This window comes from Gymnodraco acuticeps, unplaced genomic scaffold (assembly GCF_902827175.1).
Source record: "Gymnodraco acuticeps unplaced genomic scaffold, fGymAcu1.1, whole genome shotgun sequence".
NCBI lineage: Eukaryota > Metazoa > Chordata > Actinopteri > Perciformes > Bathydraconidae > Gymnodraco > Gymnodraco acuticeps.
Window position 1 is genome coordinate 2660480 of NW_022990459.1, and position 27954 is coordinate 2688433.

Here is a 27954-nt window from a genome sequence, read left to right on the forward strand (position 1 = left end):
AGCCGCCATCTCCTTTTCCTCCTTCTCTTTCTTGTCTTACTTCTGTACTCCTTTGTATGGAGGCACATATCTGCTAGGTAAAGGTAGAAAAACACATTTGAAGTTAAACAAAACAAAATGATAATGCCACAAATAGATTTTATAAAATCATATAATTGTTCATAGTATTGTTATCTAAATGTTGAACCCAACATCAATTCAATATTTTCTCTTTGTCCTGTAATCTTGTGAATCTTTTCAAAAACGTCTTCTTTCTTCACTTCCTCCATACCCATCTTTCATTTGATCTACTGCTTTCGCATCCTTCTTCTGGTCATCTTTGTCGTCGTCCTTAACCTCCTAATCATCCTTCCCTTTCTCCCCTTTCCTTCGTCTGCTTTCCTTCCCTCCTTATTCTCATCTATATTAGAGTAGCAATCAAGTCCCATCCATGAACATCATGCAAAAGAAACAAGATGCTCAATAAGATGTGTTGTGAATCAAGTGTTCTCCTCTTCTCAGTGGGATGCCTTCTCCATCCCCGAGCTGCGTAACTTCCTGCGGATCCTCGACAAGGAGGAGAACGAGCAGAGGGAGGCGGTGCTTCGTCGTTATGATTCTTACCGGCGGAGACTGCAGGAGGCGATGAGAGAGCTCCGAGGACCCTCTTAGAGCATTCACCCCCAAAAACAGGACTACTCCCCCTACTGGCTCGGAGGAGGGGACTTTTTTACATCCTCAGAGGAGCTGAATCTACATTTTGACGAGGAGAGGGATGTGAGAGCAAAGGATTCTGCGCCAGGACGAAAGATGATACAAAGATTGAAAGGAAATAAACTGAGGAAGGATAAACGGACAATATTGGGATGCTGGAGTTTGATTCAGCCTGGATGAAAGACTTCAAACTGCTGCCTGCTCACACTGAAGCGTGCCATATTCACTCCTCCTCTCTCCATACATCCCTCTCTCCTACTCTGTCCGGCTGTCACATCATGTATCTTTAGTTCCCCCTTTGTATCCCTTTAAACTTGTGAAAGACTCAAGGCCATATGTGGAGTTAGAGTTTTATTTAATTTTTTTGTTTTGAATGGTTTGTACATATTTTTCTTTTTTAATTTATATGGGTGAAGCTTTTTATTGTTTTGTGTTTCTGGAAACAAAAAGTCTTATTGAGTTGTTTTGTTCCGAGGCGGAGCAGCAGTCTGCTCGTTGACACAGACGGAGAATAGTGAGAGATATTGAGCTGACATACACATTACAGGACGAGCAGATCATTTGGAGAAGGGACAAAGTATGTATGGAGTCTTGAGTGTGCCAAAGAAAGTGTTTTTTTTATTACAATTATTTTTACTTCATGTTCATAGCTGTTAATAGAATGTGAAAAAGCCACCAAAAGAAAACACAACAGACGAGGGACAACACATACACAATATTAAAGTCAAATTAAATACAAATAAAATGGCAATTCAACTTACTATTTAATCATCTTAAAAAGAAGTTTGGCAATTACATTGTAGATTAAGAAAATTACACTTTTTAGATTCAAAGATATTTTCTGTGTTATTATTATTTTCAGGGTGCATAATAATAGCAGCTAAATATCCCGTAACTCTTATTTCCATCATTTTGCTGCTTTTATCACCTTTTACATATCACATACATTTATTTTAAATGCATACATATAAAGCATTTTTAATGAGTCAATGAATGATTGTTATCTTTGATTATTATTTGTATTCTAATTATTGGCACACTTCAGACTTCATCGAGAGTTGTTGGTGTACAGAGGAATAAAAGGTGCATTTGAGCTTTAATGGGACTGAAAACACAAACTCTACTGGCAAATAATGAAAGAGGAAAGGTCTTGTTTACTGAACGAAGAAAGAAACGTGGTTTTGGTTGGAAAGATAGTTATTTTATGGCGAGTGAGGGTGATTTTGTTGGATTTAAAGCCGAAGATGCTAATGTGGTTTGGATAGACTTGACCTCCGACCTTTGACCCTGCATGGTCACAGCAGGAGGAGTGACGGTTTCTGGAAGTTGACTGAGAAGTTTAGGAAAGTAGAATAGAAGGAAGAATAGGACGGTAGTGAGCGGTGTGACCTCGAGGACAATGTGTGTCCTGTTTTCCTGCATTAATGAAAGCTGCTGCTGGGAGAAATAAGGGAGTGCTGAGGTCTGTGAGAACAGCTGATACTGATATGAGTCATGTCTGTTGTTGCTGTGTGCTCTTATCTGCAGTCAAAACCTGCAGCCTTGACCTCCTTTACAGGCCGAGGTTCAGCTGGCAAGGAAAAGAAAGACTTGGAGAAAGAAATGCAAAGTGCGAAAGAAGTTGAACAGGTGGAGGCGTTTTTGTACAGTGAAGCTTCATGACATGTGTTGCCAGTAGCTGCCTTAAATATATATGCAATGTTATCTTTAGTATATGCAATTCATCATTTCTGGCTTAGAGACCAAAGAGTTTGTCGATGTAGTTTTGTTAAAAGATCTGTTGTTTTTGTAGCAGCAGTTATTCAGATATTTGATCAAAAAGCATACATTTAAGATTAAACAAAGACAATCATTTGAACTAGAAATGGGGTTATTAATATATATCGCAAGCATAGATCGCAAGTCATTAACAAAGGTTGAGTTGAGCTGATTGAAGTACAACACCGCCACCTAGCGGGCAAACCTTGTAACTATTCTCTCATTTCTGTGTCAAACTATCTCATAGATTTATTTTTTTGTTATAACCAAAGATATTTTTGTGGTGTTGCCTGGAGCAAAACATATATCAGAGGCCTGTTCCCACTGAAGGGAACACATATAAAGCTCAGAGTTGTATTTAAAGGGGTTTTAACCCTGGTTTATTTTATTAAGGAACACTGGGTTAATGATATGGAAGCAAAGGGAGAAGGTCAGGGGGATTTGAATCTTACAAGCAGCTGAACGCCTAATTGGGACATTTCAAGGGCCATTCTTCCAATTGTATACATAATTTACTCGGAAATACTCGCAAATAAAATGTTATTATTTGAAACCTGGCATTATGGGAAATGTAGGATCAAACTTTTTAAAACGTCTCTTTAAAAAGTACCAAAAACACCCCAAAACTAAATGATATATTTGAATACAACAGAATCTAGATGAATTAACAATTTGAAAATATTTTTGACGTTTTCCCATTATTTAATTCAAAGTGGTGTAACTGTAAAAGCTTTAATATTTACTTTTTTTTATCCAGATGTTCAACATGTTTTTGGGGTAAAACTCTTTACTCTATTTGCTTTGGCCAATTTAAATGAAGTCATAAAGTCAAGTCACTGAAATGATTCTAAGTTTTGCTCGTCTTGACCTTAATTCGGTTTGGTATTTAGCTGCTTATAAAACGTTCAAACTATGTTGGCCTTGTGTTGCTTCCCTATAATATCATTGAAAAGATACACAAGTCTGCATGGAAACAGTTAATCTTAAAGCCATGTTGTTGTTGTTGTTTGTGTATCTGATAAACAACTTGTTCTGTCAGATGACATCATACCAGACTAATCGTATCAATTCATTCAGTTTTTGGGGCACTTTAACTTCAGGGAAGACGGGTTTCTTTTCATTTTTCTTCTTTCGCTTTAAACTTCCGCCATCAAACTGTACTTTATCTTAACATCTTATACACTATAATCTTATTTTGAAAGATTTTGTTAAGCTCCACACATAATTAAATGTTTTTTTTTAAACAAATGGAAGTACAGTGTGACAGAAGTTGTTGTTTTTTTTAAAGCTCATTTTTGTTCATCTTTTGTATATTTTGAGTTTAGCTGTTAGACTGTGAATGGTTTTGTTGAATCTCGCATGTTGTTCTTGTTTTTGTGACACACATGCTCTCTGTTCACTACTGGGCTTAATAATATTAAAGCATGCGTTATCGTAGAGAAAACTGGGGGGAACCCTTTGAGTGAAATCTGATGTTTTTTAAAAATGTCATCAGATCTGCTGGTATAAGTGAGGCTTGATGATTCATTAACCTTTGATGCAAAGCTTTGGGCCAGTAGTGTTCATAAATGAATACTTTTATATATGACATCTGGTATTTAGAAAGACATGTAAGGCTGTTTTCATCAGACATGCAAACTATTGGCTTCAGCTAACATTGTTTACCTTTTTTAGAAGAAGCCGTTTGAGAAATTCCAAACATGTAGATTTGATCTAGATTGTGTCACTTTACGATGTTACACCATATCATGCTGATTGTTTGCCTGATCAATCATTTGAGCAACGTCGAACTGCTGATTTAGGCCTCGAGGAAAAACGGATGTATCTTGTTTCTTTACATGTAAAGTATGTCTTGAGCTTAATCATTTTATCAACAGACAAATATTCTGCAACTATTTTGATCATTTCTTTCAAGCAAAGAAATCCAAAAATCCAGATCCAGCCTCTTCAAAGTGTCTTTGATTTACATGTTGATGAGAAACAAAGCAATCCAAAATACTAACAATGAACATAAATGAGACATATCAGCCTTATGTGGTGTACAATTAGATTTACACTTAAATATGTATTTACTTTCTTGTGATTTGAGACATTGAAATCTAAGCTGCTACTAAATATAATTCTTGATTTTGGAAATAGAACCCCCCCCCCCCCACCATGTGCAGCTTTCCTGTAGCTTTTGAGCATTTGACATGATCCTCAATCGCAGATTGAATGCAAGCAAATCACTTTTCTGTATTTTAAAGAACTTTCCATTCAACGCTGTGGTTTAGGGATTTATCTGAACAACCAAATAGTTGTTGGAAAGTAGAAAAACCACAAAATGTACCATACATCAGTCTTTTTTAAGCAGCTCTTAAATGACGTAGCTAATCTATTATCTAAGATTTCTGGTCTGTAAGGCTTTTATCTTCTGTTGTGTGCGATCCGTGTGAACATCCAGACACTGTACATGTAAATGCCAAAGATCTGCGTGTAGCTCTGTTGATATTCAGCTTCTCCAATGATGCTGTTTTTGTCGACTATTTAGAGATCAGATTGATCTCAAATCATGAGTTCTCCATTAGCATCCGAGCTCAGAAAGTTATTTCTGTTTGTTTTACACTTGAATTAAAAATGTTCAGGTTTTAATTTCAGCCCTGAGCTGCAAAATCCCAAATTTAAATGTAGGCTTTTGAGAGCTCCGAATACAGCAGTGCCTTTCTAAAGTCAGACAGAAATAGAATCCTGCAGCAGGGCTTCCTCATGTCGCTTTTTCTGCAGGAGAACTCTTCAGATGTATTGTTGTCGTCACCTTGCGGCCTCTCTTTGAATCGATACCAAATGTTGCCTTTCCTTCACACAGGGCAGGCTGCGTCCAATAAAGTTGAAATTAAAACAAAAACAAGTGCATTCATGTTTTTTAACTGCTGTTGTGTTTTCTTTGTTGAAATAACTTGCTGTAAGTGGGATTATTTAAATATATTTGACAAGAGTTTTTTTTTTGTATTACTTGATTGACATTTTTTTTTATCTCTCCTCTTGAAAATTCTTTATTTTTTAAAACAAATCCCTCAAAGAATACTGGTTTCAGCTTTTCATATATGAGATGTTACTACTATTATTTTGTTGTGCAATTTTAAATTACATAGATTTGGGTCTAAATTGTTCACCTAAGAAAACAATATACTTGAAGACATAACCTTCACTCTGTCTCTGAGATATATCTTTTTTTATTTTCTCATTTTATAGACCAAAACTACTCAGCAGATTAAAAGATAATCTTGAGTTGCAGCCCTACATTTCCAAAATCAATTAAGATGTTTTTTATAACCCTTTTAAGCAAATTCCAAATATTGAATATAAAGCTTCAACCAGTAATAATTAGCTTAGCATAAAGGCTGTCAGTGATTTGGCAGAACTGCAGTCCAAAGCAGTCCTCCTCTTCCTCCTCCTCTTGTCCTCCCTGTGACCCCAACTACTCACAGACTTTAAATGGACACCCCCCCTCTGTCTCTCTCACACACACGTAACTGTTCATGTCTAAAACTGCAGAAAGGAGCCTTTCAGTGCTGCCTTCAAAATAAAAGCTCCGACTGAAACTTTTGTTTAGTAATCCTGTGATGTTTTCGGGAGGCTTTAAGAGCAGAAACAACTTAAAATACACAGTAATAGACCAAATTATTAAAATATAAACACAGGTTATATTTATTTAAGCACTTTGGAATGTGAGTGTTATATAATGGTGCCGGGTTATTGAAAGAAAATACTAATTGAAGTAGTCACAAAACTGAGGCGAATTTTAACTAATGTATGGTGAGTTCATTAGCACACAATATTGAAGCTCTATCTCCAATTTGGAACCAATTTCTCACATTGTTTTATTTGAAAATTAGTACAATTTGTTACATTTTTAAAAAAAACAGTGGTATTCTGCCCTGAATAATATGAAATTGTGTCTCAAAAATGACCTGCTAAAGTAAAGTTGGTCATTTTAAACTCATTTGAAAAAGTATGACAATGTAAGACCCGTACAGTCTGTGTAAAACACATAACTGGACTTTTATTTTGAAGGTACTCGCCGGATGCTCTTATTTACTCTGTGGTGTTATGTCAGGTCCATTGTGTCAGATCAGTTTGATCCAGCAGCAAGAGGACACGCTCACTCAAAACTCAACAATGTAAGTTTTACGATTTAATAATTGTATACTCACACGAAACAACTATTAGCCTCGGTTTTTTCTGCAGAATTATGAAGAAGTATTATTCTGCGTCGCCAAACCGCGTTCAGAAATATGTTATATTTAGTTGTAAACGGTGCGGCGTCGTAATAATAATGAATTAAATATATAGTTTGTACAGTCAATATTTATACTGCTTGTCGGCATTAATAAAATGCATGGAAGCAGCTCCTAATTACTAAATATAAAAGTCAACAGGTTCAGGTGTGTGGAAGTTCTGCGGATCTGTCAGCAGGTGTGTGTGTCCCGGGAGATATAACACAAAGTTTAAATCTGATTGAACCAAAACAGAATACTACTTCCTGCTTACTCATTTAACTTCCTCAGGATTTGTGATGCATTGGTGCATTCAAGACGGAGTAAAACTTGGCACATTTTTGAACGGAGTTTGGCAAGGTGAGAGCTCGCTTATCGCAAAGAGCTTTTCACAGTATTCAAAAGCACAGGAACACTTTTGTTCCTCTTCAGATTGTTGTCACATATTCATGGTAGCACAGGGGTCCTTTAGTTCGGCTATTAGAGAGCTACACTTTAAATCATGTGTATGTGCTGATGTAGAGCCCCTAGGGGACTATTATTTTTCCTCCAGCAGCTGTCAGCACTCTTCACCCCCAAAACATCATTTAGAGTTCTGGTTAACTTCCCATTTTTGAATTATGAAACCAGTAAATGTGATTATATAGCACTTTGAAATTATCTAGATTATTACCTTATGTGTGGGAGAGGAGGTTAGTTAACTGTTGCATAAGTTCCCCTCTTAGGGCCGGCTGGAATTTATTTCATTTCCTGTGAAGAATGCAATTGTTGTTCAACTCTATATCACATATGAACCTCTAGCTTCTTTCCATTGTGATGGGAGGGAACAAAAGAACCCGTTTTCAGAGGAATTCCTTCACATTTAAAGGAAAACCCACAATCATGCTCTACAATCTCATTTAAATCATTGATCTGAGTTTGATTCACTCACCTGGGTTCCCCTTTGTGTCACCAACATCACAGCAATGTGGTATATTATTGATCTTATGTTAAACATCACTCACATGTCAAAGTTCACCTCACCACATGTGACACAACTCTGTGACGTATTGACGACAAACTGGGATCTGCAAAGATAACACAATCCTGGGATTTGCAGCGTAAAATAGTGCCAAATGTGTTTTAATTGTATTTGTTTAAGGCACTCTACAGATAAGGCTATCATGTATAGAGTTTAAAGAATGCTTTTTTGTTTTGATCATTTCCTTTATATTTCTATTATTCCTTGGATGTTTTGCCTTAAGAAAAATATGATCTGTTCGCCAGAAATATTTAAAATAAAATAAATATCAACCTTAATTGAATTTGAGTTTTAAAACTTTTCAACAGAGGTAATAAATATTTGTTTTGCTATTTCTCAGGTTGAGTAAACGATCATTATTGGCGGCTCTGCTCTCTGTGGCTGTTGGAGTTTACCTGCTGCCCTCTCCCATAGACCCCAAACCACATGTGTAAGTACACACACACACACACACACACACACACACACACACACACACACACACACACACACACACACACACACACACACACACACACACACACACACACACACACACACACTAGGGCTGCTCAATTCATCGTATTTTCATCGCAATTACGATTTTGGCTTGTAACGATTATGAAAACAACATAATCGAAATAAAACCTTATTGTAAGTCGCTTTGGATAAAAGCGTCAGCGTAATGTAATGTAATAAAAAACGATTATTTTATTTATTTTTATTTTGAATTTGTTTTTGTTTTTTTCAGTTGAATTATACTTTAAGTTCAGGGTAATCAACTCTTAAAAACATACTGTTCAAATGTTTCTTTTCAATAAATGGATGTTTTCAAAGTAAATGGATAATCGTTTTTAATAATCGTGATATCAATTATTGACCCAAATAATCGAGATTAAGATTTTTGCCATAATCGAGCAGCCCTAGCACACACACACACACACACACACACACACACACACACACACACACACACACACACACACACACACACACACACACACACACACACACACACACACACACACACACAAACATACTGTCATTAACAATTGAATCCAATTTCTCCTGCAGTCTGAAGGGCCCCCCCCCAGCCCTCGAGGGGCCCCTAGCTGTGAACACCCTGCTGCAGAAGGGCCGCAGGCTGTTTGCTGGTAAACTTCACGGACCAGAATCCTTCACTGCTGATGAGGAGGGTGAGCGGGCATTTATGTTTGTAATGTAAACTTTGACAAATTGATATTGAGAGTGAGAGGATGAACAATACGTTTAGGAGGAATGTAATCATCAACTGTTTTTAGATTTGTGGGTAGCCTCAAAGAAAGAGATATTTTCTAAGATTTCTATCATGTTTTTTTAATAAACTAAATTAATAATAAAGGAAATGATCTGCAAGTGAAACAATAATGATCGTGAAAGGTATTTTGTCCCCGGTTTGGCTCATGTGACATGTTTAAATTGATCTGTATAGATGTCTGGTTTTATGACATCAATTTCATTTTGATTATGTTATAAATTAATGAATGTATTATTATTATTATTATATATTTGTTTTATTATATTTTTGGATTTTTTTGTTGTGATTGGATTTCATCATTGTTTTTTAAATACATTTTCCAAACATTATAGATACATTATTACTAGTTTCAATATATATTTTTAAATGGCACACTACGGTCTGAATGCTCTTCGCCCATATATCACCCGGTGTGTGTTGTGTTTCAGGGAACGTGTTCACGGGCACGGTGGACGGGAAGCTGTGGAGGATCGCCCCTGACGACAGCCTCACACTCCTCACACACATGGGACAGGACCTGCCAGAATGTGGTGTGTGTTTCCACGTCTGATTCTCCTCTGTGTTTATTGTGGGCCAGCTGCTTCCTTTTGACTTGATCTCTTTCCCTCACACTGAATAAACTCCTGCAGTCAACGTGTAGCTGCCGTGTGAGGTGAATGTAAGCAAAGAGACACCAGTTTATAAATCCACACCCCCTCTTAAAAGTTAGGGAAATTACATTTTACAGCACACACATTTAGCTGTCTAATTATTTAAAGGGCCTGTGGCTTATGAACAGCCGTCATCAGGAGCTTGTTTTCACTTCTTTTCTCTCATATTTATGTTTACTTTCTGCTTCTTTACATAATAAATAAAGTCTTCTTAAAGTTTGGTTTGTATTCATGTGGAAATGACTGTTTTCCTCTTTAAAAAAAAGATTAACTATAGTTGATTTGTCTTAGTTTGAAACAAAATAGTTTGTTGTTTTGTTTATGATCACAAAATCATTGTTCGTCTCTCTCCAAACTTTTAATAATTCTTCTTTCTCCTCAGTTTGAAATGTCTACTCTAAATAAACATATATAACATTGTTATTAACATGCAGTCCTCATATCCCTGCAGGCAGCAGCACGGACTACGAGCCGGTTTGCGGCCGTCCTCACGGGGTCCGTCTGGATCGTCACGGTCAGCTGATCGTGGCTGACTCGTACCTTGGTCTGCACAGCGTCGACCCCAAAACTGGAGAGAAGACCCTGCTGCTGGCTAACTCAGAAGGTGTGTGTGTGTGTGTGTGTGTGTGTGTGTGTGTGTGTGTGTGTGTGTGTGTGTGTGTGTGTGTGTGTGTGTGTGGGTGTGTGTGTGTGTGTGTGTGTGTGTGTGTGTGTGTGTGTGTGTGTGTGTGTGGTGTGTGTGTGTGTGTGTGTGTGTGTGTGTGTGTGTGTGTGTGTGTGTGTGTGTGTGTGTGTGTGTGTGTGTGTGTGTGTGTGTGTGTGTGAAAATGAAAAATAATTACCACTTACCAAATATTATTTTTTATCTTTAGAGAACAATATTGTTTGCGTCAAAATGCACTAAAAAAGTTGTTTAATTATATAATTTCCCCCCTTTCACTGAGATAAATATTTCAACAAACTTTAGGTTGATCTTAACCAAATATTTGATATCTTTCAGAATTCAAACCCTTTTAAATCATGGCTATTTTCAAGTAATTTTCATTCTGGTTTATGTAAATGATTGGCATCGACAGGGATTTTTATGCAGAAAACCAAGAAAATAGCATGTATTTGCACCAAAGGGCATCTCGTGGAAATAGTTACAAATATAATGTTGAATTAATATATTTTATTTTTGTTTAATGTCTTTTATTTGTTGCAAAGCACTTTGAATTGCCTTGTGTTGAAAGGTACTATATAAAGAAAGTTGCTTTGCCTTGAAGCCAGAGCTCAAGATGAAAAACGTGATCTAAAGCACGATGTTCCGCTGTAATGGCACTGGGATAACACATTGTGGTTTTAATGGGAACATGTTTGTACTTAAGGGCCTGAGTGTCTACATTTTGGCTTCAACGTTTATTAGGATTCACACCTTCACCAAAATGTATTCCATATGCATTAAATCATCCCAAATGAGAGTAAGATTTTTACCAATGTATAGAACTTATTTTTCTTCTTCTCTTTGTTCCTCAGGTGCTGCTGGCGTTCCCTTCGCCTTCCTGAACGGTCTGGAGATTTCCTTTCAGACGGGGATCATTTATTTCACTGACTCCTCCAGTCGCTGGGGACGCAGACATGTCACCCTGGAGGTGAGGGGGGGGGCAGGGGGGAGAGGATTGGAGGCAATTAGCCAAAAACCATCTGCTAATCACTGTTTTTTCAGAGATTTTTATTTGAGAAGATCACAAGGCAGAGGGAAGCTGATGCATGCAGAGTCCTTCAGAGATTTTTTTTATCGTGCTTGCCAATAACACTTGAGGACACTCAGGCTTTTCTTTGTAACCGTCCATCCAAAGCCTTTCGCCAAAAACCACACTGAGGGTCCATTCAGAGCTGCTTTTGAATGGAACCCTTTTTAATAAAACACAACAGCTGTACAACAAATTAAGCTAAATATATATACAGTACAGTATATAAACTAGGCTTGATGTCTTAGTTTCATTAAACATATTTAAGCTAAATAATATACATTAACGAAAACAACAAACTTAATTAAATTAAAATGTATATTGTTTTCAGGTGATTGAGCTGAACAGCCTTGGGCGTCTCCTCTCCTTCGACCCGCAGACAGGAAGTGTGACGGTTCTGCTGGGCGATCTCTACATGCCCAACGGCATCGCTCTGTCACCTGACGAGCACTTCCTGTTGCTAGCGGAGACGAGCATCGGACGCATACTGAGGTACACACTATGAAGTGATGACCTGTTTCTCTAGGCTGACCCTGAAGATTGGATTTCGGGAATATTGCTGAAAAATAAAATCAAATAAACGTGTATGATTCACGTTTCTGCAGATAACCTCCACATTGTATTAGATTTTGAAACCCTAAAGAGGCCCTAAGATGCTTTTGGGGGTTTACACTTTCCTGTATTGTGTTCTATAGGTTTTAGTGCATGCAAAGTTCCCTCCAGAGGGAGTTTCTCTCCCACACACTCCCCCCGCTTCTTGAAACACCTCCATTGGACTCCTTTGTTTACTTCCATAACATAGTGTCATCACTATGTAACACTCACGCTTTTACTGGCTATTGTACATTGTAAGTGATAGGCTAATCACAACCCAATCAAAACGGTGAAAATAGGTGCTGCAGCACAAGCAGTATGAGAAAAATAAAGTCCCTTTTGAACATTCAAATATGTAAACATGTCACAGTAGAGGCACAACATACACATATTACACCTGAAATAAGGCCCCTTTAATATAAACACCAGAAATACAAATCTATTAGCTAACTCTTAACTCAGCTAATATGAACCAGCAACCTAACTTGAAACTCTGACCAGAAACACATTTAAATAACCTTTTTTACTTCGAGGCGAGGGAACAACATCACACTCTTCCTCTCTTCCCGCTCAGGTTTTGGCTGAAGGGCCCAAAGGCCGGCACCAAGGAGGTCGTCATGGACAACATGATCGGTTACCCTGACAACATCCGCCGTAGCGACCACGGCACATTCCTTGTTGGCATAACGACACCGAGGTTTCGGAAGATCACCCCTCCCTTCCTGGACATGATCGCCCCGTACCCCGCCGTCAAAAGATTCCTGGCAAAAGTCAGTGTGTTTCATAGTTTATATGAATTACTTTGTTAAATAATATATATGTGGGACTTTATCAAAATGATCTCTGGAGAAATGGAGAGGTTGTTATGAGAGGAAAGAGTGTTTTTTTTAGAACTGTATTTATTGTGTTCTAGTAATATCACACAGAACACACAAAACACACTTCATACTTTTAACTGTCAACCAGTATATTTATTACACTTTATACTTATGATTTGTTTAACTACATTTTGAGTGCTGTTTTTATAACCAAATCTACTTTCCCATGATCCATCTGGAAGGCTGTGTGATTCACAATTATCTAGTGTGTCAGTCAGCCGAGAATAACAGGCTTTGTTCCAGCCTGAGAAGAGATGGTGTGAAATGTGACGGGACAGGGGCAGGACCCTTTACACACGCACACAGATTGAATTGTTAGATGAACACAAGAGGTTTAAGATAAAAACACTTCTCTGTCTCTGTTTATATATACAGTCTCTATGGTCACACCCAACACTTGGAAGAGACAGGTCTGAACTCCCAGTGAACTCTGGGAAATGTCAGCTGAGGTCACGCTGACAGAGAAACTCTTTTTAAGCTTGATTAAAGTAATAAACGTTATTTAAAACGAGACCAGACTACTAAGTGGTTTAAGGAGCATAACGGTATAATAGGTAACATTTCTACATTAACACTTTTATAAATAACTAGAATATAGTTGTGTACTTACATTATCTCAAAATGCTTCCATCAATGTTCAGAGAAGATTTGAGAATAATAAAAAGTAATTTAAACGGTGAGTTTCATCTAGTCGCATGTCATGGTGTCATATCCCCTTTGAACTTAAGTAAAGATGACAAAGATATTCTTTAATAATCCCTCCATGGAAAATGATATTTTACCTTTGCTGTGGTTTTACACTTTACACAGTCTTAGTCCAAAAATTCACACAAAGCAGTAAATTCACAACCTTGAGACACTGGAACGATCAAATATTATGTATTATCAAAACTGTTTTTTTAGATAACCATGAAGTGTTTCTGTGTCCAGGTGATTCCCCTGAGCTGGTACCGCGTCCTGCTGCCTCGCTACGCCCTGGTCCTGGAGCTGGGGTCTGACGGACGGCTGGTGGGCTCGCTGCAGGACCCCGAGGCCCGCCTCACCTGGGCCATCAGCGACGTGTTCCAGCACCGCGGGAGGACGTACCTGGGCAGCACCGACCTGCCCTTCTTGCCCGTCCTGGAGGGGGGGACAGCTGATGACGGGCCGTGGCAGGAAACTTAACGTAGGATTAATGTTTTTATTTGTGGACTGTTGTGATCGAGCAGCTGAGAGGAACTGTGCTTCTGGATTTTACTTTTTAAGGTTTTTAGTGGCTGTTCGCCCATGGATTAATGTGCAGATGTTGCATTGATCACACCTGGATATTTTGGTTTGAGGTCGGACTTTTTCACACACTAACTGAGAGAAGAACTGAGAAACTGTGAAGACATTTTAAGGAAAGTAAACGTTTCTGTGGGAGCAATAACACAAGTGATAAAATGCTGATTCATAGACTGTAATTTATGTTTTAATTTTCCCAGGAACATTGAGCTAAAACCATATCATATAACTAAAATACTGTACATTAAAATATAGAAATGAAGTAAAAAATACTCCACCCATTCATCATCACACCGTCTGCAGAAGACACCTTTATCCAACTGGAATACATCTTCCAAAATAAACTCAATGTTATTTTACTTTCTCTCTTAGGATTTGTATTTAATTTACAACCAACATTTTAATTTGGGAAGGAATGTGTACTACTAAAATAAATTGTAAAAGCTGAAATTAAATAAATATTTTATATAAAAATAACATTTGACTAAATGCGTAATTCATTTAAAAATCTATTTGGACATTTGAAGACATCTGGGATTGTGAGCATTCTCTGAATTATTTTCTGACATTTAATAGACTCAAATATGCATTGATTAATCTAGAAAATACATACATTATGATGTCCTTTTGTTGTTCTGTTGTTTATGTTTTTATGTCTTCTTGTGGAACCTACTGCTGCAGGTCTCCCTTGAAAAAGAGATCATTGATCTCAATGGGATTTTACCTGGATAAATAAAGGTTTTGAATTGAATTGACAGTTCTTGCATCAAACCTTAACATAAACGTTGCATTTGTTTTAGAATTTAAAGGACACCTATCATGCTATATTTGAACAATATATTGTAGGGCCATACCTATATAAAGTATATAAATATCTTTTTTTTTTTCAAAATACCAAAAAGATCCTGCATTTTAGCCATGCCTCATTTCGCTCTATTTGCTTTTTCCAGCGCTGTTTTTGCAGAGGGCTGATTCTGTGAGCTGCAGCTGACCACGCCCCCCTGCAGGAGAGGGGAGCGTGCTCTGCAGCTAGGCTGCAGCGGGGAGAAAAAGAGATCTCCGTCCACCGTGTTTTATTCTTATAGAAGTAAGAAGAGAAGTAATGGGGCAGAAACCCTCCTTTTTACGCAGCGGTCCAGACATATACATCAAACGGCGACACATATTCAGTTGCCAGTTACTTTGGCATTAGGGCAGGGATATCTAGATACTTTCCAAGGTTTGACATAATGAATTGTGCTACTTTTAAAGCAAGCAATGATGTTTTCAAATCTGTAATCAAAAAGCTCCTCAAAACACTATCGAAGCAGTTCCTGCCGTTGCTACGTTAGTTCAAACAGTAACAACGGACTACTTTTCTTAGCGGATGCATGTCAATTTAAATCAATACAACTATTTTTTAAATCCATAAAAGCATTTCAATTAATATTGGGAGTCATGTCGTTACTTTGTCGATAATGTGGCCATGTAATAAGCGGGATAATGTGCAAATTGCATAATGTGCCTTCATGCCGATCTAGATCCCTCCGGGATCAGCCTGTCGGTGTACTTTTCCCAATAATGACCGCGTCGCTGCACATTATCCCTTACATATGATTATATAGTCATTATTCATTTGTTTTAAAGCAGGAGGCGCAAAAGCTTAGAATAAACAGAAGGGCAACCATGCAAGGGAAGTCTTCTTCGCTGCTTTTGTGGCAGACTACAGCGCCACTTACAGGCCTGGCATATGTACTACAGCGTCTCCAGCGCTTTCAAGCAGCAATGGCCGGCCGTGGCCCAACCTCTCATTCCCCTGATAGGTGGAGAATTGACCAATAGCCGTAGCGCCACCGTCCTGACGTCAGGACAGTGTTCAAATCTGGATCAGTCTTTATCAGATCCGTTGCAGCCTCTTTTTTTAGAGATTTGGGGAGGAAAATATAGAGGGTTGTGTTTTCTGACACTTGGTGAGTTCCCTGGAACACCGGGGACACATTCATGTATGAAGGACGTACAAAAGTGCATTTTGCATGATAGGTCCCCTTTAAAGGAAATGTTTAAATAAAACAGGTAAGATTTAAAGGTAAGTTCATGAAGAAGGCTTTTAGGGTCACCGGTTATCAAAACTTAAAATACTTTGTGTAAATGTGACAAAGACAAATCTAAAATTGACAAATGTAGTATTTTGAGAATCTCTTTATTTGGACAAACACACAATCAAGCCCAAAATACAGAATCATAAAAAGCAACTCTACAAAAATATTTAATGAAATAAAACTAATGGTTCCATAAAGAGAGTTCTGACAGATTGGAAAGTGCATCAGTGAAATATGACCACATGTGGAGCTCAGGGTTCTCACATTAATTCAGTCCCGATGTGAATCAGATACAGAGGAGCATGCATGAACAAAAAGAATAATAAATCCAGTAGCAGTGGAACACATTTTAACAGCCAGTCAGAAAAAAATTCACAATTGAGATAAACACACACAACAAGAGTCAGTCGTTTAGTTATGACCAGACTTTCTGATATTTCATATTTCCCCTCAAAATGTCCTGATCAGATCTTCGGTTAGATTCTGGAAACTGAACAAATTTGAGCTTTATTTAAATAAAATGTATCACCAAAAAATACTTTCTGTAGGTAGCTTTGATTTCTTGTTTATTTAGCCTCTGGAAATCAGATTTATTTCAACACCGCAGAATAGTTAAAGTGTGGCGGGAAAAAAACATAATTATCCAACACAAAGCTTCTTTTTAAATGTGAGGGAGAAGGTGGCATGGATAAAAATATCAAATATATTTTTTTCATTTGTCCTTCAAAAGTCCAGCCCCCTGCCCCCCTAGAAACATAAACAAAATAACTCTCCTAAAACAGGAACCCTGATTATTGGAAAAGTTTAACCTTTTTATTTTCCTCTAGAAAATGGATCTCTTCTCCTTAACCCTTTTTATTTAAATGTGGCTCAGTTAAACGCAAAACGAAATAGTTGTCGAAATGTTCCACCCCAACATAGAAATGTATTTTCTTCCCATCTAAAGTGACAGTTGTGACATATATAAAGTAAATATGAAATATACAACACAGGATGAATTCAATCCAAATAGGAAATGTACTTTTATGCGAGTCTGATACTAAAACGGTGTAGCAAGTGCTTTCAAAGTCAGAAATGATCCTGTAAACTTAGAAGCAGGTTTTTATCGATACCACTAATAATTATTGGACATTTCTCCTGACTGATTTCAGACTCCTTCACTCGCATAAAAAGTAATGACTGACTCAAATCGAAATTGGTGTTAGCTTATCCTTGTCACATGCTGTGTGGGATCGTTATTCAGTCGTATTGTCTTTAGCTTCAGAGTGGAAGAGACAGCTGGATTGTAAATGTAGGCACTCGTTTCTGTGAGATGGGTTTCTGTTGGACTTCCTGTTTGTCAACTTCTCTGTAGGCGGCTCGCTTTTCTCTGCATTCCTCGCAGTATAATCTTTCCATCTCCTTCTCACATCTATTCAAGCCAACACTGTTGACGAATTACGCCAAATGTACAGGTGAGCGTTCAACTTTGTATCGTCTTATATAGTTCATTATTGCACTACAAATGCCTGTGACCGTTCTGATTTTACGGTTTCTCTTATCATCGTACCAGGATTTATTTAGCTGCAGTCGGTTGATCCTCATTGACATTATCAAGTGACCACAGTGCTGTTTTTGATTATTATGCTTTTATATATATTACTACCAGTGCAACTCAGTGATTTATATTTAACATTTGACAAATTATTGAGGACCATCCGAATGCAGCAAACCACTTCCTGTGCACTATTTAAATAAGAAAAACATATTGTGACCTCATCGCTGCTTGGACCTTTGATATTATCTTCTCAACGGAGACATTTATAAGAACTGGGTCTTTTTGTCCCTTTTGTGTAGGGTTTCAAACAAATACAACGTTTAGAATGCTTACAAGGCGACAAGGAGTAATGGCTTGTGAGTATAAATCAACACTGAATAATGTCTCTGCACACCTACAGACAAACTCAACAAACAGTAGCCCAACCTGGAGCCTTTAAGGGGGAGGGAGGGGGGGGGGGGGGGGGGAGCACCCACAGAGGCCTCTTCCCCCCCCGATCACTTCTCCATCCATCCACACACACACACAGACCGCTCAGGCCTGAAACAAGGCAACACCAGCAGGAGGCTGGATACTAAAAACTATTCAGCCCTCCTCTTCCTCCCTCCATCTCCTCTTCTCCACCTCCTCACTTCCTCTTCTGTCGGAGGCTGCTGGGCGGCCAGCTGTGGCCCGGAAACATCTGTCTCGGGTCAAATTTATACCTGAGAAGACAGAGGCATTCGTATTCTAATGCGATTCTATAACCAGTCAAACAAAGAAGATTTCCTGAAACTGTTGGTCTGTCATATCTGAATCATTTCCAAGAAGTTCCCTGGAAAGAAATACAGTTTGCAATATAATAATTGTATGGATAATATAGATGGTGCTAAATTAAAATATTCTCTGAGATTACGAGGTAATACATTGACAAAAACATAAATAGTGTATGAATGTTATTCATGGCCAAAATAATCTACATGTTCTGGTTTTTTTGTACATTTATGCCGCTAATTTAGAAAATGTTCTAGGTGTTTTCTCTTTAAGTTATTGTCATAAATGTAACACTCTAAGCACAGGGAATATAAACCCCCTCTCTTGGCACCATCATTAGTTTATTTTTAACTTTCAATGGCCCCATTATGCAGTCATAGTTCAATACACTTTCCATTTATAAATTATTTTATAGTACTACAAACCTTGTTAACTACAGTTAATCAGTAATAGAAAGTCCCTACACACAAATGCAGTATCATGCAAGAGTATGCACTATTACAACTTGGATTCTGTCAGATATATTGGTTTTCTGTTTTCTGTTGTGCAGCAAGCCTTGATTTCATGTTTGTTTCAATAATTCATCTGTATGTTCTTGAAGCAGGAATTCGGGGTCAAATTAGCCCTGCTACTCTTAATTCATTTTTTACTTTCACTTTTCAGAGAATCAATGCAGCATGGCGGTGCTGAACAGACCTGGAGTCGTAGACGCCGGGGGTCCGACAGGACTGTCCGGCGCAGGACTGCAGCATCATCAGCCGGTGGTTCATCTTCTCCAGAACCTCCTGGTCGATGCTCTTTGCGATGTTGGTCAGCTGGTAGGGGTCTGCTGTCACGTTGTAGACTTCTACAAACACCTGCAGGGGGCGCACATCCACAAACAATGTTACCTTCCAGCTGAGGAAACTAAAACATAAGAAGGATTCCTCCACCACCAGTAGGCAGTGGCACCAAAGTAGAGAATCTTCATAAAGATATGATGGCTTTAGGGAGAAACACTTCTTTAAACCAATCAATAGAAGGATAGACTTCAACAGTTGATTACTTTACATTAAGGCAATTGTTTTTTGTATAACACCTTTTCTGAAATGTTATGTTTAATTTATGCAGATAAGACAGGACTTTATTTGTCCCGAAGGAAATTGTTGTGCCTAAAGTTACACATTAGGCATTATCTAATGTCACAAAGACAAAGTTAGAAAAAAAGACTGGAATGGAACTAAAAGTACTTTTGCATGACAAATGGTGTTTCAGCACATCCAAATATGAATGATTGTATACAGTCTTTATCTTTTCAGGTCATAAAAGGGTAATACAAATTAGATGGAAGAAGAAAGACCAACCTCATTATCGTCAAATTCACAGTACTGCAGGTTTGAGGAGGCGGCGACCGTGCGCACACACGCGTATGTGTTGTTGTATGAGTCCTCACACACACAGTCTGGGAAACACTCCTGCAGGAAGAGGACGGATGGAAGAAGGAGAATAATTAGCTTATTTATTTGACTTCTTCCCTCTCACAGATCAAATGAAAGTTTCCTCTCTTACCGACACCCCGGGTCCCAGCAGAGGGCAGGCGGGGTCAGAGACGTTGCTCCCCTCCCCCTCGTACTCCACCAGGATGTCTGTCCTCCAGCTGCTGCTGTTCACCCTGCCCTCCTGAACACACACAGGTACACATGTGCACAACCTCTCATTGATAGGTCAAGATAACATAGAACTTTATCAAACCCCAGAGGACATTCTTGCTTAAAAAACAAATAAATAATACAGATGGAAATAATCAAAAGAGTAAACTAATTAAATTAAGTGTGAAATAAGTAATACTTACACAGGTGCCACATAGAATAACAATGAACATTATTTGAAAGGCTAAGTAAACAAAAATAGAAAAGTAATATTGTGCAAACTTTCTTAAATTCAGCACTGTAACTTTTACATTACTTTAACTAGAATCATTTATTTTTAAATGTAATCCGTTGAAAATGTTTGTGTTTTGTGTTAATTAAATCTATTTAAAGTGCAATATTAATATCGGAATCTGTTTATTTTGAATATATAAAAAAAACTATTTTTAAGATGTCTTTTTTTCTCCCAAAACACTTTTATAATAATAACATAAATGATATATTAGGAGAAAAGTGGTGCCGGTTTAAAGAGCTTCAGAATGAACAGTTGTTTTGTTTTTGACTGTAAATAGACTGATGTTTGTTTTTGATGAATCAGACACTGAAGAAGAACAATAACATGAACAGGTTGTTAGTGACCTCACCATGACGGGCAGGAAGGACATGCCGTCCATCTGCGTCTTGTTGACGTTGTAGCCGGCGATGTCCAGCATGGTCGGGCCGAGGTCCACGTTGGCCACCAGCATCTGAAAACAAGATTATTACATTTCATTTAGTTCAACAAATACTGCAGGGAGGCAGTGAGCTGATACTGCAACAGAACACATACCTGGCTGGTCTGGTTGGGTTTGATATTTGGTCCTCGGACCATGAGAGGAACTTTGATGTCAAACTCGTAGAGCTGCCTCTTATCCAGAGGAAGAGAGAACTGACCTGAAAGAAAACAAACACTTAAACCTTCTGAATCCAGAGTCCTTGTTTATTTGTGTTTTAAAAAAAAGGAACATCTACTTGTTATCGGCTATTTTAAGAGTCTATTTTTGATTACCTGTGTGGTATCCGTTGTCTGAGGTGAAGAAGATGTACGTATTGTCCAGTTCAGATCTGACCTCCAAACTTTTCACGATCTTCTCCACCAGGTCGTCCACTGACAGCAGAGTCCTCCATCTGCCGGCCAGGAAACCAAAATGTGAGACTTTATATAGAAACAAAGCTCATACAAAGGTCAAACAACTGTTAAGCTAACTACTGTGTTTATGAGCATTGTTAGAGTTAAGTGCTTTATTGTCATCGCTGAAAAAATGAAGAGTGCGAAGCTAAATAAAGGAATGGATGGAGAGAAGGAAGAAGAAAGAAACGAAGGAAGAAGGATAAAGCAAAAAGGAAATGATAGACGCAGCAATGACCGACCGTTTCCTGAAGGCATCGTCCAGGAACTGCACCGAGGAGTTGGTCATGGGAGTTTTAGCCTGTCGGATCAGCCAGTGTTTGTCCTGAGGGGAGATGGAATAATGTCACCTTTTTTGTTGTCCCATCCTCACAGGGGATATTTAAGTGGAAGGAGGAGCCTACCTTCCCGTGGACGTTGAAGTTGGGGTCTCGAGGAGCCTTGGTGGTGTTGAAGCTGTTCTGGTACTGAGGGGCTGCCGTCCACGGGGAGTGGGGGGCCGGGATGGACACCATCATGAAGAACGGCTGGTAGTTTGATTTATACTGCAGGAAGTCCAGAGACCTGTTGGCCTGAGAGTCGCAGCAAAGACGTTCATTCTAGGCATTTTTATTTGGGTTATCATCAACTAAAATGAAAACAAGCAATGAAACATATTGTTGTGTATACAAACTAGACCCTTTAAGAAAAAATAATGTAATCTAAAATAAGCAAACGCACTCTGAAAACTAAACTAAATCGTAAAGTCAAAGCTAAAAATTCATGTAAAACTAATTGAGCTCTTACTAACCCTAACGACCTTGCTTGTTATATTACATGTTGCTTGTTCTTTCATTTATATCATATTAAAATCATTATTTCAGTATATTCTTAAGTTTATAGAATATTGTTTTAATGGGACAGTCACAATTTAAAATATTATTTTAACAGGAAAACCAAGAATGACACACAATCAAATAAAGCTGGTGTGTTTGATTTCCTCACCAGGACGTCTGTCAGGTAGTCTTTGCTGTAGTCTGCTCCGTGTTCCTCAGGCTTCCCGTTCACTGACAGAGTGTAGTTGTAGTATTTAGAGTTCTTCTCCTGGAAAACACAAACAACTTCATGAAATACTCTTATTTGGGATTTTACCATTTTTGTGCTTCCGTTTATGTCGTGGTAGAAATGTAACCCCTTAAGTTAATTTTACTTCTTTTATATACATTCTTGCTCAAGTTAAACTTATGAAGTCTGCACTGTGTGGCAAAACTATTTTATTTCACCTTGGAAAACCTCTTTACCCCACCGGTTCCAAAGTTACCTCATTCACACCAACGCAACTCCGGTTCAAGCTCCGTGCTAGAGCTTATCAGGTTCAGAACCGGTTCTTCGGTTTAGCTCCGGCTCTTTTCACACCGCCCAGAGTCCGACTGATGCTGCGTCATTGCATCATCGTTTGCGTCATGACGTAACCGTTTGCGTGCCTGCTTCATAAAGCCAAACCGCGCGGAAACCCCTCACAGCTGACACCGACAACAACAACAATGGCCGATTGTGCTCCAGCTTCCTCTGTACCTCTTCGGAAGACCAGATTCCCAGTAGGTAGCTGGTCTCTTCAGTGGACCACTGCTGCTTGTTAAGTTTCTCCATCGTTGTGTACAAGCTGGATAAAACGCCGGCTTCTTGTTGTTGTTCAGGAGTTGATCCCGCCCCTGCCCCCGCCTCGACGTAAGCGTGACGTATGCGGTGCTTTTGCTCTACCCGGACAATTTTTTGGTGCTTGAAACGAACCGGATTCCGGAGCTAAGAGGCTGCTCCGCTGCGGTGTGAACAGGAAAACCCGGTGCTTTTTAAGTTCCAGCTCCGAACCGGCCCTGAAACACCGTTGGTGTGAATGAGGTATGAGGGATATTTAAGAACTTAGGAAGTCATAAACACAGGAAAGAAAAATATGGATCGAAAATGGATCACCAGAATCTTATTTTTCTCCATCGTCCTTTAGGACTTCTGTAGAGGACAGATATTAAAAGTAAAATAAGAACAAATAAAAACGTAAGCCCCAAACCCTTTTTATGTTGTCAGCACTTTAAGCTTGTTTAGTGTAGGATTACAAACATTAACTAAACGTCCTCACGGTCACATGTTCCTCACACAATCTATAGAATCAGCATGACTGTCTGAGTTAAGATAAACTGTCGGGTCATGGGACCAGATGTGTTTGTTTAGTAGCGCTGCAGATAAAAACAGGTCTGCACTCTGGTCGTATTACCACCGTGACCTCTGCTTACTGACAAACCCAGTTAGAGACTGAAAGAAAATCTAATTTTAGTCTATTTATTCGTCTGGCTGCTGCAGCAGACAGCTCAGAGTCACATGACGACTGAGCTTAACTCAGATCTGCTCTTACACACACAAACTCCCCAGAGACATTTATGTACCAGAAACAGGGGAAAAAAGGAATATATATATAATATACAGTACGGAAAAGTTGCTTTATCATTTCCCAAATTCATGGCACAGGATTTGACTTGCAGACGGGAACATATAATAAAAGGCTTTCAATTGTAAACAAAAATAAACAATTGGTGTCAGACAGGAGGGAGCCTAGATGGACATTTGGGGCTCCAATGTTGTTTAGAAAAAACAAAACGTCAGTCTTACCAGTCCGACCCAGTAGTTCCAGCCTGGAGGAACATGCTCCACCCCCCCAGCCTCCGAGTGCCCATACTGAAACACAAACAGAATCATTATGTGAACTTATTTATACAACCAATGTCTTGAATTCAGTTTTCTTGATTGGCATTATAGCAGCACACCGATAAAGAGACAAACACAATATAAATATATATTTCCAGGAAGACGTATATGGGCCTAATGCATGTATCTTATTCTGTTGGTACCCATCCATTCTTATGTTTGCTCTTCTCTTAGGGAATATACAATTATAAAAGTGGCCTGGTGGCATCTCTACAATTCTTGGGCATGTGCAAGAGTATTTGCACATGGAACACGCCTGCACTTATATAGTGTTAAGGGGGCGGTACCTGTGTTAATAAATAACAATCGGCCACACATTAGGAGGAGCAGAAACATTTGATTTCTCACGAGTGGACTCCTTCAGCAAAGGCATTTTTGTATCACTTTAGGCACGTCAGTTAAAAGTTATAGCTGCTGCGACACAGGGAAGCTGGAGGTGAAGTGTGTCTCCTGGTTCCCCATTTGTTCGTCTGTTTATCTCGAGGGTTGATGCAACTTTGACAGCTTGACTTAATCATGAGACTGAATCACGAAGGGAAGACCTTGTGACAGTGTTTAACTATTCACCTAAAGTCTGTTTTTTTTTTTTATTGGAGGTGTTGCAAAAATGCTGGACAGATCGGCATACATAAGGAAGTCAAGTCAAATGTGTACATTGTACTACAATTTATTAAAAAGTTGTACAAATGGGAATATGCAAGTACAAATAAATATATTATTGATGAAAACCTGATTATTGCTCAAAATGTAAACTGTAATGCAGTACTAATCCTTAGCAATATTAGACTGTCACAGTTGAATAATTGAAACATTGAAGTTACACAGCTTAAGTATTGTTGGTATTGCACAGTTGGTTTAAGCTCCAGAATGGTAAAAAAGGACGCCTTGAGGCTTTTTACCAGGTTCCAATTCATGCTTCTCTTCTATTTTGTTCCTACATCCTACCCAAATGCACACGTATGTAGTGGTATCATCCCTAACCTGGTTCAGATATTTCCCGGCGAAGAAGGTCTGGTAGCCTCCGTACGTCCTCAGCAGGGCGGGGAAGGTGTGCGCCTCCTCGCTCTTCTGCCAGGCTCTGCTGCTGCAGTTCCCCTCCAGCGTGTTGTTGATGACGTGGTGGTTGTGCGGGTATTTCCCCGTCAGGATGCTGGCGCGACTCGGGCAGCACAGCGGACTGGCCACAAACTGTTAGGGGCAGGAGAGGAGGAAAATGGCTCTTTTTTAATATCTGTACTATCTTCTCTCTACAGCACTAAATGGACGATAATGATGCTGATACTTACTGAGTTTGTGAACGATATTCCAGCATCACCTATCAGTTTTTTCGTCTTGGTGAGTGGACTCTGGAAGGAAAATATATTGATGGGACAAATTCATTATCTGAGTAATGTAATGGCCTCCTGTGTTCTTTAGTAGCTTCTTTGTAACCGTTATCTAATTAAGTTGCATCAGTGCCTAATATGGATTTGAACACTGTTTTGACCTATTGGCATGCAGACAGACAATAACATTTACTTAAAATTAGGGATGGGTATCGTTTGAAATGTATCGATTCCGATTCCGGTTCTGCTTATCAATTCCGGTTCTTATCGATTCCCCGTTTCGATTCCAAAATTGTAAAAGAAAGAGGTCAAACGTTTAGATAACAAAAATATCTTTATTCTTTTCAGCTTTAACTGAAATTGTTACAAATAAAAAATATACATGCAATACAAATGTATTGCACAATAGCTGTGCTTTATTTTAACTGAGCTATGCCTGTGGCAAGCTATTAACACTGTGCCCAATTGTCTTTTTATTTGTTAGTGTTGTGGAGCCTCACTTCAGAGCGTTTACCGCGACCCATCTTTGGTGTTATGAAGTGACTGAGCTCGTGAACTGTCTACGGGAGGGCGGGGGGAGCCTCGCTGCGGGGCAACTGTGGACCTCTGTCGCCTGTCAGCGCAACTTACATGATGCCGTTTAAAAAAATTAAGGGCGGTGCCGGCCATCAGTGTACCGAGCCGGCCGTCAACGGCCCGCTGACGATCGGCCGTTCTGTGATTCTCCAGGTCCGCCCTGTATTCCACCGGGTCGCCGCGGTACAGACGGACCCGCTGGAATACAGGGTCTACCGCGTTTAGGAACCGTTAAGCAGAACCGAAAAGGTGTATTTTGTACGGGTACCCGGTACCCGGCATTTTCTTATCGGTTCTCATCTGGAACCGAGTTTCGGTTCCCAACCCTACTTAAAATATATTTATATTGCGCATAAACATTCTTCACAGATCCAAACTCTATATATTCTAAGCTTTACCAACTGTTGTGGTTAGAGCTGAAAAATATAATTGAATTAATTTAACTTAAAACTGCAGGTCTTTTATTTACCAAACACCCACTAGTTCCAACTTCAGAAATATAAAAAAACCTTTGTCTTGTAGTAATGGTAAACTAATTGTTTTTTCTTTTGGCCAATCATGCTATTTATAAAAGTTCCTTTTAGTTTCATTGTATACTAACCTTTTGTTTGACGAGCAAACAATACATCAATAACAGCAACAACAAAAAAACTATCCATAGATTATTTAATACTATTGAATTAATCCCTAAAAGAAATAAAAAATATCCAGTGTGTTAAAAAAGGCACATAAAGTACTGATACATACAAATAAATAAAATAAGAACAGTTTAGTGTGTGTTGCCAAAGCAGGTTATGCAAATGTGAGCTGATTAAAGAGTAAGGAGATACACAATGACGTACTTCTACTTTTCATACTAAATGTTGTTGATAATACTTACATTTAGGTAACTTTTAGTGGAGTATTTTCATAGTGTGTATGGTTTCACATCTTACTCAAATAAACATCGGCATACTTATTTTACCTCTAAACAAACAACACACTGTGAGACAGACAGCTGTTTCAATTTCGAGATTTTTAGTCAGCAAATATTATGCTGACTATGAGAAATGCCTCAAGGATGTGTCTAACCAGGAGGAATGTGAGCAGCTTCATCACTCTGGACTGAAAATAAAAGTCAAGTTTACATCAGTTAAATCACATGCATCGTCCTATCCTGCAAACACAGACTTATTGGTAAAACAAATAAACACCTAGCATGTAATAATAGCCAAAAAACAAACAAATGCACTCACCAGACCCCCGATAGCGATGTCCAAGTCGTCGGTGAGGATCAAAACAATGTTAGGTCTCCTGAATGATTTTGCAAACAGCCCGCTGCTCAAAGTGACGCAGGTTAGTAAACAGTGTAAAAGAATGAGCGAACACGCGCCATTTAAACCCATTTTCATGAAGTAATGATAAAATACTGAAGCTGTCCGTCTCTTCCTTCAGCTCGGCTTCTCCTTTTAAGCGTGAAATGAATTTACCGAGACCTCTGCGGAGGAAAACAAACTCGGCCCTGTGACTTCTCGGACAACACTTCCTTGTTTCCCGGTCATGTGCCGCGCGGCTACGGAAGCCCGAGTCAGCTGATTTGAAGAAGTCCGCCCCCCCCCCCCCCCCCAGCATGACTAATCAGTAAAAAATAACCGTTACTCTTACTTTTTAGCCCATGCTGATGGTTTATTGTTTTATTACTGCATTATACTGCTATATTTTATTTTCTATAGAAACAACTATATGAATGAATAGCTATTCTATCGTCAGAGGTGGAATGATTAAGAAATATATATATTATTGCCATGTCGTGTCATGATTATTACTTTTATTGTTGGTACTTTAAAGATATTGTAATGCTTCTTTTGTGCTTTTATTCAGGATTTGAATTCAGGATTGCTAAAGTAAGAGATCAGAATAGCCTACTTCTCCTACTACAGTAGTAGCCTACTCGTCACCACAGGGTAGAATACTATGTTACAAATAAAAGTACTGCATTCAAAATGATAGAAAACGTACAAAAGCATTAAGATCAAAGGACCAAAATTAAAAGTA

At 38.7% G+C, this 27954-nt stretch overlaps 3 protein-coding genes across 3 annotated transcripts in view; 2 read left to right on the forward strand and 1 right to left on the reverse strand.

Annotated features, from left to right (window-relative positions):
* Nucleotides 1-5338, forward strand: part of rassf3 (Ras association domain family member 3) — a 66224-nt gene extending 60886 nt beyond the window's left edge. The window contains exon 7 of the mRNA XM_034225838.1: nt 502-5338. Within this exon, the coding sequence (XP_034081729.1) occupies nt 502-651 (150 nt within the window). The 3' untranslated portion in view covers nt 652-5338. The remainder of the gene's footprint in view (nt 1-501) is intronic.
* Nucleotides 5339-6523: 1185 nt separating this feature from the next.
* zgc:194209 (uncharacterized protein LOC570908 homolog) lies at nt 6524-14596 on the forward strand. Its single transcript, XM_034225820.1, has 9 exons — nt 6524-6611; nt 8069-8158; nt 8782-8903; nt 9433-9534; nt 10106-10258; nt 11170-11285; nt 11716-11876; nt 12553-12748; nt 13787-14596. Exons 1-9 carry the CDS (start codon nt 6541-6543, stop codon nt 14018-14020), a joined length of 1245 nt encoding a protein of 414 aa, XP_034081711.1. The 5' UTR covers nt 6524-6540; the 3' UTR covers nt 14021-14596.
* Nucleotides 14597-16281: 1685 nt separating this feature from the next.
* Nucleotides 16282-27471, reverse strand: gnsa (glucosamine (N-acetyl)-6-sulfatase a). Its single transcript, XM_034226031.1, has 14 exons — nt 27156-27471; nt 25306-25365; nt 25001-25207; nt 23924-23989; nt 22268-22366; nt 21688-21855; nt 21526-21608; nt 21164-21282; nt 20945-21048; nt 20760-20861; nt 20036-20146; nt 19831-19941; nt 19184-19344; nt 16282-18438 (listed from the first exon to the last, which is right to left on the reverse strand). The coding sequence occupies exons 1-14, from the start codon at nt 27309-27311 to the stop codon at nt 18363-18365; spliced, it is 1623 nt and encodes a 540-aa protein (XP_034081922.1). The 5' UTR covers nt 27312-27471; the 3' UTR covers nt 16282-18362.
* Between the last annotated feature and the right edge of the window lie 483 nt (nt 27472-27954).

Excerpts from the sequence above, each read along its gene's own strand:
- gnsa (XM_034226031.1), bottom strand. The coding sequence starts at position 27,311 with ATGAAAATGGGTTTAAATGGCGCGTGTTCGCTCATTCTTTTACACTGT. Across the intron at positions 21,283-21,525 it reads GACGATGCCTTCAGGAAACG|ATGGAGGACTCTGCTGTCAG; the intron begins GTCGGTCATTGC and ends CCTGGCCGGCAG. Across the intron at positions 21,049-21,163 it reads AGACAACGGATACCACACAG|GTCAGTTCTCTCTTCCTCTG; the intron begins GTAATCAAAAAT and ends GTTTTCTTTCAG.
- zgc:194209 (XM_034225820.1), top strand. The coding sequence starts at position 6,541 with ATGTCAGGTCCATTGTGTCAGATCAGTTTGATCCAGCAGCAAGAGGAC. Across the intron at positions 6,612-8,068 it reads CTCACTCAAAACTCAACAAT|GTTGAGTAAACGATCATTAT; the intron begins GTAAGTTTTACG and ends GCTATTTCTCAG. Across the intron at positions 10,259-11,169 it reads GCTGCTGGCTAACTCAGAAG|GTGCTGCTGGCGTTCCCTTC; the intron begins GTGTGTGTGTGT and ends TTTGTTCCTCAG.